This window comes from Mercurialis annua, linkage group LG1-X (assembly GCF_937616625.2).
Source record: "Mercurialis annua linkage group LG1-X, ddMerAnnu1.2, whole genome shotgun sequence".
NCBI lineage: Eukaryota > Viridiplantae > Streptophyta > Magnoliopsida > Malpighiales > Euphorbiaceae > Mercurialis > Mercurialis annua.
In genome coordinates, this window is record NC_065570.1 from 2054509 (window position 1) to 2073170 (window position 18662).

At 33.4% G+C, this 18662-nt stretch overlaps 1 protein-coding gene across 1 annotated transcript; it reads left to right on the forward strand.

The window, feature by feature from the left end:
• Nucleotides 1-10540: 10540 nt before the first annotated feature.
• Nucleotides 10541-17045, forward strand: LOC126668616 (putative disease resistance protein At1g50180). The gene is given in 5 exon segments (XM_056105342.1): nt 10541-10614; nt 10981-12031; nt 13333-15062; nt 15572-15647; nt 15796-17045. Coding segments are annotated over 4 exon segments (2982 nt in total). The 5' UTR covers nt 10541-10614; nt 10981-10989; the 3' UTR covers nt 15930-17045.
• The last annotated feature ends 1617 nt before the right edge of the window (nt 17046-18662 follow it).

Consider the following 18662-nt stretch of genomic DNA (forward strand, 5'->3'; position numbering starts at 1 on the left):
GGAGTGGCGATATCGAAAGAATTTCTGAGAAATTAAGATAAATAAAATTTTAAGTAGGTCGATTTTGAGAAAGTAACTATGCGGAAATTAATGTTATATTTCAATTCTAAAGTTAGAATTGGAATTAAAAAGAAAAAGGGCAAGAAAAGTCACAAAATGAAGTTCAGGGACTAAAGTGTTAATTTAGCCACTACGTCTCAAAAATGGAAATTTATAATTTTTGACGGGAAAATATTAGTATTGGGATTCGTATTGTTTATCGGATATAAATAATACGTATAAGCTATAACAAAAGAATTCATTGATTTAGTTATGGACTAAATCGTACAAAAGAAAAGTTTAAAGGTTAAATTGTAACAAATAAAGAAAGAAGGGATCAAAGTGGAATTTTTACCTTAATATATATAAGATTGGATATGAAAGAGATGAGGATCAGATGAGAAAACAAGGAGAGCTCCAGAAACTTCGTTTTAATATCGATCAAATTCGTTTCGGCGTCGTTTCTCCGTTCGACGTCCGTTTTGGACGATTTTCGCGGCGATCTCTTCGAAAATGAATCCTCTATCATTCTAAGACATCATATCAAGGTAATCTCTTAGTTTGTGGTGTTGTCACCACAGGGGTGCACGACGTGCACCAATGAAGGGCACGACGTGCCCTTCATGAAAAATGAGGGGCACGACGTGCCAAGCTGGCACGACGTGCCCTACCTCGACCAGGACCTCCGGGAGCAAAAAATAGCTTCCGATAACGTGATATGGGTGTAGAAATCTGATAAATGTCTTAAAATGAATAATAAAAGGACATTATAGAAATGAACATTAGCATAATGAGTAATCAAGATGAGCATATCGATTGATTAAGAAGTTATCGGAATTGCGAGACAGTATTTTGTAAGTCGTAAGTACGACTAAGGATCATCGAGTTTACGAGAAAACTAGAAGTGGAATCCAATCAACTTAAACTTAGAACTTAAAAGTATTATACATATAAACATGAAAATTCACGTCTGACCATTAAACGTTTTATCAGACGCATCAGCAAGCAGTGAGGGCACCAGACGTGGGATAGTGCGAGCATATCATTTCATCGACCACGTCATAGATTGGATAGCGGTTTCTGTGAGTGGCGCTTTACTTTTGCGTATTGTTATTTAAAAGTTATTATTTTGATATATTATGAATAACTACATCGCATAGTACATGATTTGATATATCGTTTATCGAATTGCTTTTATCGATTTTTGTTGCTATTATCGTCGATTATTATATCATTTATCAAATTATTATCGTTTTGAAACCAGTGTGTGATCCGAGGAAACGTGCTACCTATTGGGCGTCAATAGGACTGTGTGATCACCGGTAAGTGTGTCAGTCTAGCATGTCTAGATTACTAACGTGTCATAGAATTATATCGAATATCGAATATCAAACATCGCTTTTCGTAACGAAGTTGGATTATATATATATCGAATGGGATACGAGGTTTAACTCGGTTGAACTATCTCGGGACCTGTATCATGTGGGTTTAACTCGGTTGAACTATCTCGGGACCCACACCTTGGAATTAAGAGACGGTAGTGGTTTAACTCGGTTGAACTATCTCGGGACCCTACCAATCGGATCGATCGAAACTATTATTATCGCTATAGATCGTAGGTAAGTTATAGATCGTATTGAGTTTAAGATTAAGGTTTCAATCGGATCTAATACTTGGATTATATAATGGCATGTTATATTATATTTTGATATGGAATATTGATTTTATTTATATGTTTTACCGTATGCGATGTTATGTTTTTAGCAATACTATTAGTAATGTGCCTATTCACACAGTATTTTTTCACATACTGACCCCTCACTTTTGATGACTTTTAGGTATTTACAATGTGGACTTAGCTAGAAGCCAGTTTTAGGATCCAGAAGTCAGCTATGTATGTATAGTTCTCTGACTTCTGTGAATGTTGCAGTAGTGGTCCTGCGTCAATAGAGTTGTAGCCTAGACAGTAGTAGATTTTGATTATATATATATTACTTGATGTCTTGTTTATATTTTTGTAGGCTACGTGTTTATGTATATAGTACCGTGAGGCCAGTTCGTACAGGATACAGTAATGAGAGCCCGCGAGGTTAACGGAATAGTTAGTGTAAATAATTGTGCATATATGTTATACATGTTTGCTTCCGTTGTTTTAATGTTATTTGTTTATTATTTGCAAAAAACTGATAGTGGATTTAGGCTTGCTACGGGTTATGGAGCTACCACTCCCGTTCCCTAGCGCCGGTCTCGGCTCAATAATTTGGGTCGTGACAATCATGATGATCCTAAAAGTTTTAGATAGAAATTCCCTCAAGTTCATTTAAATTTGAGAAGGTCATATTCATGATCTAAATGAACGGTGTAGATTAATTTGATTAAATTATGTTTTTTTAATTTACACCGTTCATTTTGTAATGAGTGGTGTAGATCGTTAACATGAACTCCTCAAGTTCAAAATAAATTTGAGGGAATCCCAATCCAAAAAATTTAAGATTAACGAGTTTTTCAGTTTTCTGGGGTTTAACGGTATTTTCCAATTTAAGGAGGTTAAACCAAAAATCCGATTTTGATGTACAATTAGATTGAATTGAGCTCTGGTTTTCGGTCTAATAAATGGAATTAGACAGTTTTGTCCGATTTTTAAAATCATGGCTTGATATGGAGAGCTAAGATTGTACAAAAATTGAATCAAACTGAAATTGCAACTATAGTTGGGTTATTTGGTTCGGTTTGTAATTAGGTAAAAGTTTTGTGTTCGGTTTGAGCATTTTAAAAACCAAAAAATTAAAAAACCGAACAATCAAATAGAAAATAAAAAAATAATATAGATTTATTTTTTTTTGTGGTTTTTATTCTTTTATTATAGTTGATATATAAGTTAAAAAAAATTCATACATGTAAATATGCTGATAAATTTATAAAAAACAATTATTAGACACTTGTTATTTAATATTTAAATTAAATTTAAGATAAAAAAATAAAAAAATTAGAAAAAGTAAAAATTTCAGGTTTTAACCGAATCAAACCAAACCAAAACGAACCAAAAATTTTAGTTTGGTTTGGTGTAATTCATATTTAAAGTTTGGTCCGGTTCGATTTTAATTTTTTTACCAAATTTAAGTTTTTGGTTTGATAATCGAACCGACTGTACTAACTGAATACACATGGAATAAATAAAATTTTATTTGAAGCTCCTTCTAGCTCACAGTGTCAATTGCAGACAAAACCGAATTACTTTTCCTTGAATTTTTTAATCTAAATTAAAATGTGAAAATTTATGCTCTTTACAAATTTTAATTGTAAAAACTATTATCAATTTTATATATGTATGATAATTAGTAACTGAAAAAATAGAAAGAAAAGATAATTTAATTTGACTAAATACATGAGCTATTTACGAAAATGCCAGGTTACAACTTATTTTTTGCCAAGCCAAATTATAAATAATCAAATTAGTTTTTTTTTTAATTCTCTTTTCTTCTTAATTTCTCTGCAATGGAAAACCCCATGCCGCTAATGGTAATCCTCCAACTTACAAACGTAGTGCATGACAAACTGGTCCTCACATTAGAGGAGTTGAACAAATATACAAATTCAACAACGTACAAGTTCTTGTTAAGAAAAAAGATATTTCTGATATTTTTCAAAATCAACTTTACCAAAACATTTTAAGTATTTAGAGAGTCCAAAAAGTCCAAGCAACCTTGGCAAGACTGTATATAGAAACATTAATTTGCTCCAATATCTTAATTTATATTTAGATCTATATTTTTTCCTACATCAATGCCAAATTTTCCAATCTCAATCTTACTAACCTTATCACCTTCTATTTTCTTAATCAAATTTGAAATAGCGGGATTCCCTTCCATATTTGATTCACTTACCAACTTGGCTGATTTAATGGAAGATTCTGTCAACCTCCCTAGTGGCGGTGCTGCCCTTCTTCCTCCGCCTCCTTCATGGTGCTTCTCTACCGAACTTCTAAATCGTTTCCTCCTTGATTCCAGAATAGTCGGACCTGCCCTAATTAGATCATTAAATTTGCTTTGTCCTCCATCTGCATTTATTGGACATTCACGAATTGGATGCCCTAGTGTACCACATCGATATCATAGTTCTGGTAGCCGTTCATACCTTAACACCGCAATAATTATGGATCCGGCACTATCAACTATGACCTTTAAACCCCGTTTCAAAGGTTTAGTTACATCAACTTTCACCCGGACACAAATGTATTTGCCTAGGCAATCTCCTGAGGCCCCATGATCCACTTCCCCTATATGTTTACCCAGAGATAAACCCGCCTCATTGTTCAAGCACATGAGGGGTAATTCATGAATCTGGATCCAAAAAGGTACCAGATTAAACTTCGCTTCTGTAATATCTCCTATTCCAGTCGGAGCTTCCAACACTAGCAGGTATTCCTGGTAATTCCATGGTCCCCCCATCAACACTCTTCTTCTATCTGCTTCAGATCCAAAATGGAATATGAACAGATTGCTCCCTACCGTTTCGATTACGAGTGGATCCTTAGTCTTCCATAAGTATTTCATTGTCGAGATGAATCCATCTCTACTAACACGTTTAGTTGATAAAACTTTCTCAAAAAGAGACGTAGCAATTTTCTTTTCTCCTACTTCTCTAGCTGCTGCACCTAGATCACAAACCACAACATCTTCTTCGTCTGACAGTGATAATGATTGGCACAGTGCTGGTAGGTCCATGGTTCAGAAAAATGGAAATTCCAAAAGAGTTGGAAATGGCTATTCTGCAGAGCAGAAACTTGAAGTTTTCAGAATGTAGGTATTTATCTATTTAACACTTATTTATGTGTATTCAATTGAAACACATTATGTGATTTCAATTCTATGAAATCTAATAATTGGCATTCATTTATTACAGAACAGGAATACATAACATCAGAGATGAACAATGTTCAAGATGGCACGTGGCATGGTCGGAGTGACACAATTTGCATACGTAGCTATAGCGAAAACAAAGCAATTCCTGAACTGCACCCACTTATAGTCTCAACTATCAATCAAGTCCTACGATGTATGCAGCATTCAGAACAGCTTGAAGTTCGTGACGAAAAATATGTTTTTGGACTCCTCGATGCCAAGGTTAAACATATTTGCTATTGGCTTTCTGCTTAATCTGTATCCAAAGGGAGGGGCGACTTACAATTGTCTACAAGATTAGCCATTGAACAGAAATCTTTGCTACTGAGTGCTTCTTTGTTAGCTTAATCAGAAATTAAGAATTTGTAACAGCTTAAAGTTATTATAAGCTAATAGTTTAGTTCAATTGCCGAGTGCACGTATATATCCCTAGCACCACAAGAAATCAACTTGTACATTGAAACTTTTCTTTCTAGTCTAACGATTAAATGCCAGTGACAAACGAAACTAGTCATTTTCTTATGATCAGACAATAAAAGACATAACAGGTTGTGAATTACAAAAAAAAATACCGATGTTTTTAACCAAAACAAAATGTGCCTCAATCGCAATGGGTATTTTAAGTATTATAAAAGCTCTTTTCAAAAGAGAAAATGTTACAAAAGCCAAGTATAATCAACTCCAATATCTGTCTCTCTCTATATATATATATATATCTTTTGTCTGCAGTGCTAGATAGCAAATAGGAAAATTGATACTTTTAATCTTTAGCAGTGAATATTTGAATAAAATTTCCATCAAATTGGATTGCAAGAACTCCTGCAACCTTCTAGATTTGTGGCGGTTTTATACATGGTCCACGTAAAAGAATAATTTTTTTTGCTGGTTTTCTGTTGGAAGTTGAATGAAGTCGAACCAATTTTCTCAAGATGACTTTTGACATACTGCCAACAAACATTCAAAATTAATTTACTCCAACATCTTAATTTTTATATTGATAAAATATTGATTAAATTAGCTTGATAATTAATTGCCAAATTTAACTCATATTTTTATTAATAAAATTATATATGAAATATATTACATATATGACAAGAAGTCATGTAAATGGTTCTCTCGATGTTTTCATGACAATTTCATTTTTGAGTACATGTACATACAAGAGAGAATTACAATTAAATTTCCCACATATGTCATAATTTATATTTCGTCCCTTTTATTTGAAAATCAAACAATGTGGTCTTCCATTTTTTTATTTTGTTAATGTTTTAGTCCTTCCATTTATTTTTAGTGTTAGTCAACTAAGTCAAAAAATTAAATTAAGAAAATTAAAGTTTAATTTAGTCCTTAAACTTTTATTGTAATATGTATAAATTAAAATTAAAATATTAATTTAATGACGTTATGACTTTAATGTAATTTTTTCAAATTTACTTATGTTTTGCTTTTTTTTTTTAGTTTTAAAAAGTAAATGAAGAAAATTTAAAAAAAAAATAAAACTAAAACCATTTAAATGTCAAACAAGTAAAATAAATAAATTGGATTTATTAGGCCATTTAATTTATTAAGCCATTGAATTTTATAAAAATATAATTTTTATGCATACTTATGTCAAAAATAAGTATATGCATTAAAAAAGAAATTTAATGTTTTTTTAGTTAAGTATTTTAATTTAGTTGACTAACACCAAAACTCAATGAAAGTACTAAAAACATTAACAGAAAAATAAAAACCACATCGTTTGTTTTTCAAACAAAAAGGACGAAAGTATAAATGATGACATATCATGCGGGGCACTTGAGATTAATTTGATCTAAATACAATTGTTAATAATAAGTTAGGGATGAATGAAAATATAGGCTAATCCCCTGAAAAATCCCCACCTTTCAACCCCCACTTCGTTTGCACCCTCACCTTTTAAAATCCCCAATTTTATCCAAATTATTTTGTTGAGTGGGTTTGTGGGTGGTGGCGGCGGCTAAACTGGAGGTGACAAAAATGGTGCCGATCATGAGGTTGAGGAATAGGAAAAGAACAGTAAGGGTGAACGAGCTGTGCAATGAAGCCCACATTGAGGGTTTGTTCATGAAGAACAGATCTGGCCTGAATTCGTTCTTCATGAACAATTCCATGGATGATCGGAAAATTTTCCGGTCATCGTGAAATTGGAGAAGATGACCGGAGGCGGTAAGGTGACGGTAGTGGTCGGGTTGAAACGGGTCATATATTTTTAATTTAAAAAAAATAAAAAAATATTTTATATTTACAAAAAATATTGAATGTAAATTTTTTTAACGGGTCGAATAGTTTCGACAAAATTATTCTAATAAGGCGGCGTATTTACGGGTGTAATATTTTTATCACATAATATAATTTATATTAAATACAAAATTAGTATTAAGTTTTCTAATTTTTGAAAGAAATATTTTTTTTTATTTTAAATATTAACATTAAGCACTATTTAGAATATATGTTAAAATATAAAGTATTAATTTAAATATTTTTCTAGTGAAAAGAGGTCGATTTAATGTTTGAGAGTGCAATTGAAAACGAAAGTTCGTAATTTGGATAAAATTGGAGATTTTAAAAGGTGAGGGTGCAAACGAAGGGGGTTTGAAAAGTGAGAGGTTTTTCAGGGGATTAGCCATGAAAATAATATCAGCAGGATCTTGATGCCCCCAAAAGTTTTAACGCTTTCAAGTTTTCAACATCAACTAAATAAATTTTTATTTATTTTAAATGCCATTGCTACTCTACAACTTAAGCTCTAATTTTGGGATGAATTTATGAACCATACCCCGAGGGATTTCTGATTTTTCTATTAAATAATTACTTATAAAAAACACATCGTAGTCCTGAAAGTTGGGTCTTTTTGTTTCAATCATGATAAGGAGCCAATTAATTGATGAATATTCAATTAAAATAATTCACATGTAAGGAAAAATCCCAAATCAAAAATTCATAACTTTTCTATAAACTAATAGTTTAGTATCTATTATTGTAAGACTTCATTTCATCGAGCTTCTTCACCTTATATCGGCACATAGTTCATGATTATATTCAATGTGCTAATGTGAAATCACTCGACCAACTAAAAACAAATGCCCGTCTAGCGCTTATGTTAGTGGTTGCTAATATTGAGACAAAAAAATAGTCCCGCTAATACTATATAATCCAATCGAATTGATAAAACTTATAGAAGAACATTAATAGAAGAGGTTATACAAATACTCACCTATATGTTTGTTATGGGCCTCTATCACAAAAATTGAATAAAATGAGTATATCGAATTTCTTCCTTAAACATTTCATCTTGCAAATATTTATAATAGTTTCCGAACATTTTCAAACTATCTTCAATCATATGTTCGGTTTGTGTTGGACATTGGGTCTGTAAAATTATATAAAATAATTTAATTAACTCCAATGTCTTAGTTTTTATATTTTAATAAAATTATGTCCTAAATGTAACAAGAAGTCATGTATATAAAACTTGTAATATTTTCATGTTAATTTCATTTTTGAGTAAATGTAACTACAATTATTTTTTATTTAATTATTAATGGATACCGAATTCTATCTTAAGTACAATGGAGCCGAGTCGCAGGAGATCTACTCTTAGACGATATCGGACTCCCGCCCAAAGGGCTAAGCCAGACGAAACCGGCGGCCGAATCTATAAGATGAGTCTCGACTGGAATATAATATCATCCGTAAGGATAAAGACCGAATCTCTGAGGGTTCGGACAAAGCGCGTCGACCCCAAGATTCGGACAGATTGCCAAATCTGTCTATATTTTCGAGTATCTTTTCTATTTAGACACAAATTCCAACTTAGGAATATAACCTCCAACTTAAGAAGACGAAACTATTTAAGAAGACGTTCTTAAATAGGACTCATGTCTGATTAAGGAATATCACTCCTAATCAGGGTCAAATCCTATAAAATATGATTCACCTTCCTATTACAACTCCATAAGGTATACATCATCTACTATAAAAAAAGTTTGAAATATGTCTAAACACACAACTTGAAAGTTAGTTTAAGAATCTTGCAAATTTTAGGTAAAAAATACAGGAATTGCCGACATTTCAGTTTTTATAACATAAAGGGCCAATTCGACCTTTTAATTTGTTTGGTTAAGTGAAGGGACAAACAAGGGGCATTAACTCTAAAAAACGTTTTTTTTAAGAAAAAACTCTAAAATAGGTTCATCTGTTGTATGAAACAAATAAACTGAACCAGCCACATCCAGAGTTGCTGCTCTTCATAAAGCCATGACACTTTCGTTTTCAAAACCCTCAGCCGTTTTATGCTAAACGAATTAGGACCTAAAATAAATTCATTCTCATCAAATACCGTTTGTTTCCGTGGGTAAGGGACGACCAGGATTTATTCTTGGAGAGGAGATATATAGAGGCATAAATATTTAAAAAAAAAAAACTTAAAAGGTCAAAAAAAGCTAAAGATAATTTCTTTTAAAAATGAAAAAGTAAAATTAAACATTTTTTTTGGGGGGGTGGGGCTAATGCCACTATAAACCCTCCCGACTCCGTCCATGTTTGTAGGTTCGACAACTCGAACTTTTAATCCACTTTATTACACTAGTTTCGCATTACGTGCTATGCACGTGACTCGTAATGTAACTCATCAATGTATATATTAGTAAATTTATTATAATTATATCAATTTTTTATTCATAATTAATATTAAATTAGTTAAGAATTTTTATAAAAATAAATATAATATATTCGATTATTAATTTTTTTCCCATACTGAATTTATTATTCTTTTGGTTTTATAATAACCATAATTAAATAATTAACTTAATTTTATTAACAATATCTTTAAAAATAATAAGATAAAAATTGAAATAATAATATATTGACCAAATACAGTATTTTAAGTTTGTAGTTAAATCAAACTAAAAGAAAGGTATTCCTACTAATTTGGAGACAATTTAGTTATTTATTACATACTAAAAATTAAATTGAAGATAATTTAGCTACCTATTCTAATTAGAATTTTAATTACAATAGTGATTAATTAAATAACTAATTAGTTAATGACTATAAAACCTTTATTTAGTAATAAACTGAAAAGGATTATTCAGTAAATTTGCTTGCCCCCCCCCATCCGTGCTTTTATATATAGTATAGATAGATATAGAGATATCGTACTCCTACAATTTTACCAACAAGAAGGGCAAGAGAGATTGTCTAAAAATAGCAAAGGCAAATATGATAAAAAAAAGAATTAATTGCGTAAAAAATCACAAATTTTAGCGTGTTTTGTAAATTTAATATAAATTTTCAATTTTGGCAAATTAATCAGTGCTAAAATTACAAAAAATCAAAAGTTTGTGTATTAATTTGCCGAAACTGAAAGTTTATATTAAATTTGCAAAACACCTAAAATTTATGATCTTTTACACCATTAAACCTAAAAAAAAAGACAAAAGGGACTTCGTGCTTTAGCAAACATGAAAAGTAGGACTAAATTGTTCCGAAAATATAAAATGTGGGTTTTTTGAATTTCTTTTAGTAATTAACCAAATACAAAAGGACAAGAATAAAACTGACTTTTCTATCCGTTTACTAGTCAAACATAAAGCTTAGAAAACTGGAGATCCTGTTCTAGATTCAGTAATTATTTCAAACTGCAGATTAAAGGGTATGTCAATTTTCTGTTAATTTCTTACCAAAAGTGTATTAAATTTTAATCAACTGAATTCCGTTAATGGGGTTTTAGTTTTGTGAGTTATGAACTTCAAATTAGCATATAATTATTCATCATATACTTAAGTAATGAAAGCAAGCACATGAGTAGAATTATAATTATTTGGTCTAGAAATAAATTAGTAATTTCTTGCATTTGTTTGAAATAAACCATGCCTGAAGATCAAATTGACTTGAATTCTTGTAACATCATGCAGTTTTTACAATTTTTTGTTTTTGTTTTAATGCAAAATGGAATTTTTTTTTCTGATAACATTTTACTATTGAGACGAAAAATTGTCATTCGTGTTTTCCCTTGCAGTGAATAGAAATGGCAGAGGCTGTGGTCACCTTTGCAGTGGAAAGGTTGGGTGATTTACTTATTCAAGAAGCTATCTTCTTGAATGGTGTGAATGATGAAGTTCAGGGTATTCAGATTGAGCTCAGGCGTATGCAATGCTTTTTAAAAGATGCAGATTCAAGAATGAATGAGGATGAGAGTGTGCGTAACTGGGTGTCGGAAATCAGAGATCTTGCTTATGACGCAGAGGATGTAATCGAAAGCTTTGCTGTGAAAGTAGCTTCCAAGAGGAGAGAAGGTTTCGTTAATATACTCAAAAGGTTTGTTTGCATCCTGAAAGAAGGATTAGAACTGCACAAAATCGGACGTAGGATTCAAGATCTTACTGCCAAGATTTCAAACCTCACCAGAAGCTTGGAAACTTATGGCGTAAGAGATATGAAAAATTCGGAAACCTCAACCAGTGCATACCAGAGGCAACGCCAACTAAGATGGTCTTACTCGCATGTAGCTGAAAAACATATAATTAGGCGAGGAGAAATCAATAAACAGTTGGTGGAACATTTAGTGGAAGCGAAAAGTTCCTGCCGAGTTGTTTCTATATGGGGTATGGGTGGTTTGGGGAAGACCACACTTGCTAAGGAAATGTATCATTATAGTAAAGTTCGGAGTAATTTTGATTGCTTCGCTTGGTCATGTATATCGCAGAATTGTCAACCAAGAGATGTGTGGGAAGGAATTCTGATTAAACTCATTTCTCCATCTTTAGAGCAGAGGGAGGAAATTCTAAAACTAAGGGATGAAGAGGTAGCGCAAAAGCTATATCAGATTCAACAAGAGAGGAAATGTTTGGTGGTTCTTGATGACATCTGGAGCATTCAAGATTGGGATAGGCTTAAGGCTGCCTTTCCAGTTCAAGAGATGCATAGTAAAATTTTGCTCACAACTCGTAAAAGAGAAGTAGCCTTGCATGTAGATCCAACGGGGTTCTTTTGTGAACCACAATGTCTAAATGGTGAAGAGAGTTGGGATCTACTTCAAAGGATAGCCATACCTCAAAAAGAAGCTACGGGTAATAATTTAATTATGTCAATCATGTTTCATTCATTTAAAAGCATTTTCACCATGTTAAGATCTGAATTATATGCGAGTTTCTGGGTAACATGACATAATATAGCAAACCAAATATATAGGTAAATAGACTGCTAGAATGGATTACATGATTTGAATTCTACGACATATAATTTTAGAATATGAGAGCACAAAGAGGTGGAATGCTCAAGTCTTGGCTTAAACTCGTAACAAATGTCGTGTCCATGTCTTTAGAACTTGCTTTTGTTATCTTCCATAAAATCATCTACAGAAAGAACATCATTATCTTCTTTATCAAACATAATTGATTTTGAGCGGAGGGATGATGTATCATGTATTCCAAGATTTCATCTAAGGGCTAAACCTTTAAAATTGAATATCAAATTTTTATGAACTGGGGAAGGTTTTAAAGTTTTTGTGTTTAATGTCAGTTTCAACCATTTCGTTGGTTAACAACTGATTCTAGTCAACCTTGAAAGGTCGTAGTTGCTTGACGATCTAGATCCCATTTCAGTCCTTAAAGATTAAGTAATAGTGAGAGGTATAAGAATAAAGTTGGACACAAGTTTATGCAGAAACTAATGCTCATTAAGGCTACCGATAGACTCAAGAAATAAGTAATTTACAGCCTTCTTAAAAATCCTAATTTTTTTCAGAAACAAGCGCCTCATTCAATCTAGCCAGTTCAATAGGCAGTATTCTACCCAACATATGAGAAGTAAACTATGGGAACATTATTTCTTGTCTTTTTTATTTGTTTTTACTATATCAATTTTCCTTGATTACTAATCAAAGTTGTGCCATAAACGATTACATAGTTCTAAATAGTCAATTACTTAGGGCTATTGAATGTTTTGAGGTCCTATATGCATGTATATGAATGCTGTATGACTTTTTATCAAATTAAGAGAAAGGGAAAATACAGAGGAAAATGGACACTTGTGCATGAAAACTGGTAATGAGTAAATCATAGTGACAAAAGTGTGGCTTGCATATGAATTTTGATCTTCCAGTCTCTTATGTCTTAACTCTTAACTATGGCACAAATTATTCCAAATTTGTTATGTTCAACAGCACGTGCTACTATGAGTATGATGATAATGTAGCATGCATATAAATTACAGTTTCCTATATTTTTTGCAACATTTGAATTGCAATTTTCCTTATTTATCCAACTATATGTGCTAGAGCTTTTAACTTGTTGGAATCAAGAGCTGCATTTCATTCGCGACATAGTTATTGATGCTCTTTATAATTTAAACTCTGTTTCTACTTTTGCAGACTCCGCCAATAATAGAATGGAAGAGCTAGGGAAGAAAATGGTTGCACGTTGCGCTGGTTTGCCTTTGGGTATCACTGTGCTAGGAGGGCTTTTGGCTACATAATTTACAGTTCATGAGTGGCAAACTGTGCATGACAATATTAAATCATACATGAGAAGAGGCAAAGTTAACGGGCAAGAACAGTTTGGAGTTCTGGATGTCCTAGCTTTAAGTTATGATGATTTAACAGCTCGGTTGAAGCCATGCTTTTTGTACTTGGGTAACTTTCCAGAAGATTATGAGATACCTGTGGTCAAATTGATACAAATGTGGATGGCAGAAGGATTTATCCCTTTGGTACCGTTTGAAGATGACGGTGAGGAGTCGATGGAGGAAATAGCTGAACGGTACTTGCACGAGCTGGTCGAGAGGTGTATGATTCAAGTGGGAGAAACAGATTCAAATTCTAAAATGACAACTTGTCGCATGCATGATCTTATGAGAGATCTATGCTTGCAGAAAGCAAAGCAGGAGAATTTCCTCGACATTATTAATTACTCGCACAACAACGATATCTCTCCAAGTTCTACAGTTCGAAGGCTTGCCGTATATCTGAACAGAGATAAGCTTGAAATTGATCTTCAAAATTCCATCAGAAACCATCACATGCTGAGGTCTCTTTTATACTTCTATGACTCTGGAAATGGATATTGGCAGATCTGGAAATTAATTGCAGCAACATTTGACAATTTAAAACTGCTTCGAGTATTGGATCTTGAGGGAGTTAATATTAATGGAGGGAAGTTGCCAAAAGACATTGGTGATCCCATCCACTTGAGATTCTTGAGTTTACGGAATTCAAAGGTGTTACACCTGCCGTCAAGTATTGGTAAGTTAAGGAGACTGCAAACACTAGATTTATGTACAGGCGGTGGATATATGTATGTACCCGACAAGATCTTCAACTTGGAACAACTCAAACATCTATATCTCCCTTATTGTTATTCTACAGGAACGGAGTTGGCTAGCCAGAGACACCTGAGAACAGTTATAAATCTGAGAGTAAATAGCTACAATATAAATAATCTTGCAAATATGATCAATGTTAGGGAGTTGGGCATCAGAGTCTCTTCTGACGGTTTCACTTCATTAGAAACATTTAAACTGCCAAATGGTTCACTAAAACATCTTCAATCTCTGTCCATAGCTGTTACTTACAGTGACAAAAAATTAGATATAAGGTTATTCTTGTCATCTTTTGTCAATATTCATGAGTTGAAGTTAGATATGGGGTTGATAAAGATTCCAGATTATCAAGAATTCCCTCGAAACATCTCCCATTTACGTTTACAGAATTGTCGACTAGCAGAAGACCCAATGCCAACTTTAGGAAAGCTGCCTAACTTGAAGGTCCTTCACATATGTCCTCAAGTGTTCATGGGAGAGGAAATGATTTGCTCTAAGGAAGATTTTCCTGTACTGCATACACTTTTACTTGAAGGGCAGTCAAACTTTGAGGTATGGAGGGTAGAAGAAGGAGCTATGCCTAATCTATGTCGGTTGACCATTTCAACATGCTGGTGTTTAAAGTCATATCCTGATGGATTGAGGTTTGTCAAATCTCTTCGAGAACTAAAGATCATTTCAATGGCGACGATGTTCAAATTCAAGATGATAGAAGGAGGAGAAGACTTCTACAAAGTCCAACACGTGCCCTTGGTCGAATTTCTACGTTCTACTTCAAATATGGTAATCATTCATGTTAACTTGGTTTGACTTAGGAGTGTGCAAAAATCGAATTAAATTGAATAATCGATCCAACCAAACTGACAAATTTAGTTTTGTTTGATATTATAAATAAATTAGTTTTCTCATTTTGGTTTGCTTTTAGAAGTAAAAAGTTTTCAATGAAGTTTGATACAAACTGAACCGACTTGTTTGGTTACTGTTGAAGTGGGAGTATCCCACATTAGTTGTGATTAGTTTTATGATAGGATCTAACAGTTACAAATTTTTAAATCTTCGTGAAGTATCTCTCTTCTTGTTTAAAGTATCTCTCTTCTTGTTTTCTTTTCGTAAAGAACTTGATGTTGATAATATACAGACCCGGATATCCATTCGGACAATTGAACTTTCTTGTGATTAACATTTAACCGTGAATTTGGTGATCTTTGTAGACATTTCAGTCAAGCTCTTTAGTTTTATTTGTATATTTATATTAACTAATGGCACAATATTTGTTTCTTTTTATATGGCAGATAATGGTTTTTAAATTGGATTTGCCTGACGATTCAAGTAAAAGCAAAGCCATCGGGGCAGTCGGGCACCTTTCAGGTATTGCATTATTTAAGTTGTGCAATCCTCTTTTCCGCTGCAAGAGTAGTTTCTCAAGGCTTTTTGAAGTTGCTACTTGTTTCATAAGGGACAATCTGTTGCTATAACACATAAATTTAACACCAGACACTATACTGCGTATTTGCAGGTGTTAAAACAATTTCTGTTGATATGCAACTACAACAACTGACTGTAACGGGGCACATAGATCCGGAAGATGTAGTGATGGTGGTCAGAAAACACTGTTGTATAGAACCTACTGATATAAGGTGGACAATTTAGAAGAGCTCGAGACGTAAGTTCCTCTTTTAGTTGCTGTGATTTTCGTTAGTTTGGGTCATTTGCCGATGGCAGTTAGTTTGAGACATATAATAGCAGGGCGTGCAGGTATACTCGAGGCGAGTCGAATGGAAACACTGTCAGTCACTTCTGAGCTCGACTGCACTGTCCCCTTTGGAACCTTGAAATTATGCGGAATTCATTTGCAATTCTAAATTTTTTGTGTTTAGAATAACGAATGCATTAATACTGTTCTTGGAATTGAAATTCTGAATTTGTGTTTAATTGTAACTTGAGGAATTGCAAATCCAACTAAAAAATAGGTGGAATTTGCAAATGAATTCTAAAAACTTAGAATGTTTTTCTGGAGTGTTTTACATGACAGTTTGCTGACGAATGTGGAAAGAGTAATCCGTCATATCGGGACGGATACAATTCATCAGCGCTGCAAGCAACGGGCAGAGGATGAGGAGCATGTGCTAAGGAGCTGTTGGGTAGTTAAACAACTTTGGAATAGGGTCATTCACCCCAATTACCATCAGCAGTTCTATACTATGGCTTTTCATGAATGGGATGTTGAGAATTGGAATATCTTCTTTGGTGTTGCTATCTGGTGTATTTGGAATTGGCGGAATCATTTTGTTTTTGAAGGCAAAAGTCAATCGATTGACCAAATTATCCGAGATATTAAGAGGCGAGTTGATTATATTACGAAAGCTTTAAACGACCAAGCTAATACTCACTTAATGCAGCAAGCTTATCATGAAGCTCAAATCAGGTGGCATCAAAACTGGGTTAAAATAAGTAGGGATGGAGCTTTCAATTCGGTTTCAGGGATTGCTAAAGCTGGTGGTTTAGCTAGGGATGAAAATGGTCTCTGGCTTGGTAGCTTTACTGCTAATCTAGGTCGGGATCAGTCCTTGGCGCAGAATTGCAAGGTGTTTGGTTTGGCTTGCTAATGGCTTGGAATTTGGGGGCTAAGAAAGTAGCGGTGGAAGTCGACAATAAATGAAATAAACTAAAAGAAAAGAAACTATCAAAATAGAAATAATGTTCCAATTATGTTTTTTTAGTTTCTAGCAATTTTCGTAGTCATTCCAAGAAAGGGTTTTGGATGAAGTTATACAACACCGTTTTTTTTTATTTTATTAATTAAAAAAGATTTCATTACATATTGAAATATATATTAATTTAATATTTTTAATATTTTCAATATTTAATATTTGAATATTTTTTTTTAATAAATTATTAAAGAATTTAAGAAATTAATATTTATTTATTGTCATAACGGTGGTTGACAAACTGAACGAGAATGGTTTTCATGCGAATATTGCAGTTGCTATAAGAGCTTTAATAAACAAAACTTGGGATGTCTAGATTGTAGAATTATGATATTCAGATAGATTATAATGGTGTGAAGTACATGCTTATATATAGGATACATAAATGAGTCATAGTCTAACTATACTATTTTGATGGCTGTCTAGTACTGTAAGTCTGTAACAGTATTAAAGATATGTAAGATATTTCATATCTGTAACTCGAATAATTATCCTTATCACCCGCCCGCAAATTGAGCGTGGGTTGACACAACGGTCAACTTGTCTCGAAGATATTCGAAATGATTGCTTGGCAATGGTTTGGTAAGAGCATATGCAAGTTGCTCATTAGAAATGATAAATTTAACCTCAATTTGCTTGGTAGCAACTTGTTCCCGTACATAATGAAAATCGATTTCCAAATGCTTAGACCGAGAGTGAAAAATTGGTGTGGTCGTAAGATAAGTTGCGCTTAAATTATGACACCAAACCGTTGGACAAGCCGAAGCTGAATTTCCAAGTTCTTTAAGTAAAGACGTGATCCATTGTAGTTCGGAAACTGTGGTGGATAATGCACGATACTCGGCTTCGGTAGAGGATTTGACTACAACTTTTTGTTTTCTTGACCCCCAGGTGACCAAATTTGAGCCAGTGGTTGATTTGCGATCATCAACCGAGCTTGCCCAATCACTGTCACAATAAGCTGAAATATGCGAGGAGCTGGTTTTCTTGAGGAAGATGTCATGATCAAAAGTGGCTCAGAGATAGCGAAGAATGCATTTGACGGCTGTCCAATGATCATCCGTTGGACATTGCATGAACTGAGATACTTTAGTGACGCTGTAAGAAATGTCCGGTCTTGTCAGAGAGAGGTACTGCAATCCCCCTACAACACTACGATAGAGACTTGAATCTGCCATAACTGTCCCACCGGTAATAGACATTTTGTGCTTGCAATCTGCCGATGAGATGCCTTCGGCTTGATCCATTTTTGCCTTAAATAATAAATCCCGAATATATTTCTTCCGAGTTAAGTGAAGTCCATGTGGTTTCCATGAAGCTTCAACCCCGAGAAAGTAACTCAGTGTGCCGAGGTCTTTGATCGCAAAATCTTTGTTCAATGAGGTAACAACTAACTGAAGAAACGTTTTGTCGTTACCCGTAAGGATAATATCATCGACATAGATAAGAACATAAGCTTGAACAACGTTAGAATTATAGTGATATAATGAGCAATCTGTTTTAGAAGCAGTAAACCCAAGGAAAACAAGAGCAGAAGATTGTTGGTAAAAATACGCAAACGTACGTATGCCAACTTGTAATACAGAATGCGAAGTTCGGATATCGTACACACAGAGAAAGCTTTTAGATACAACCAGGTAAGGGACTCGAGTTGGATAGTCGAAACGATAATTTT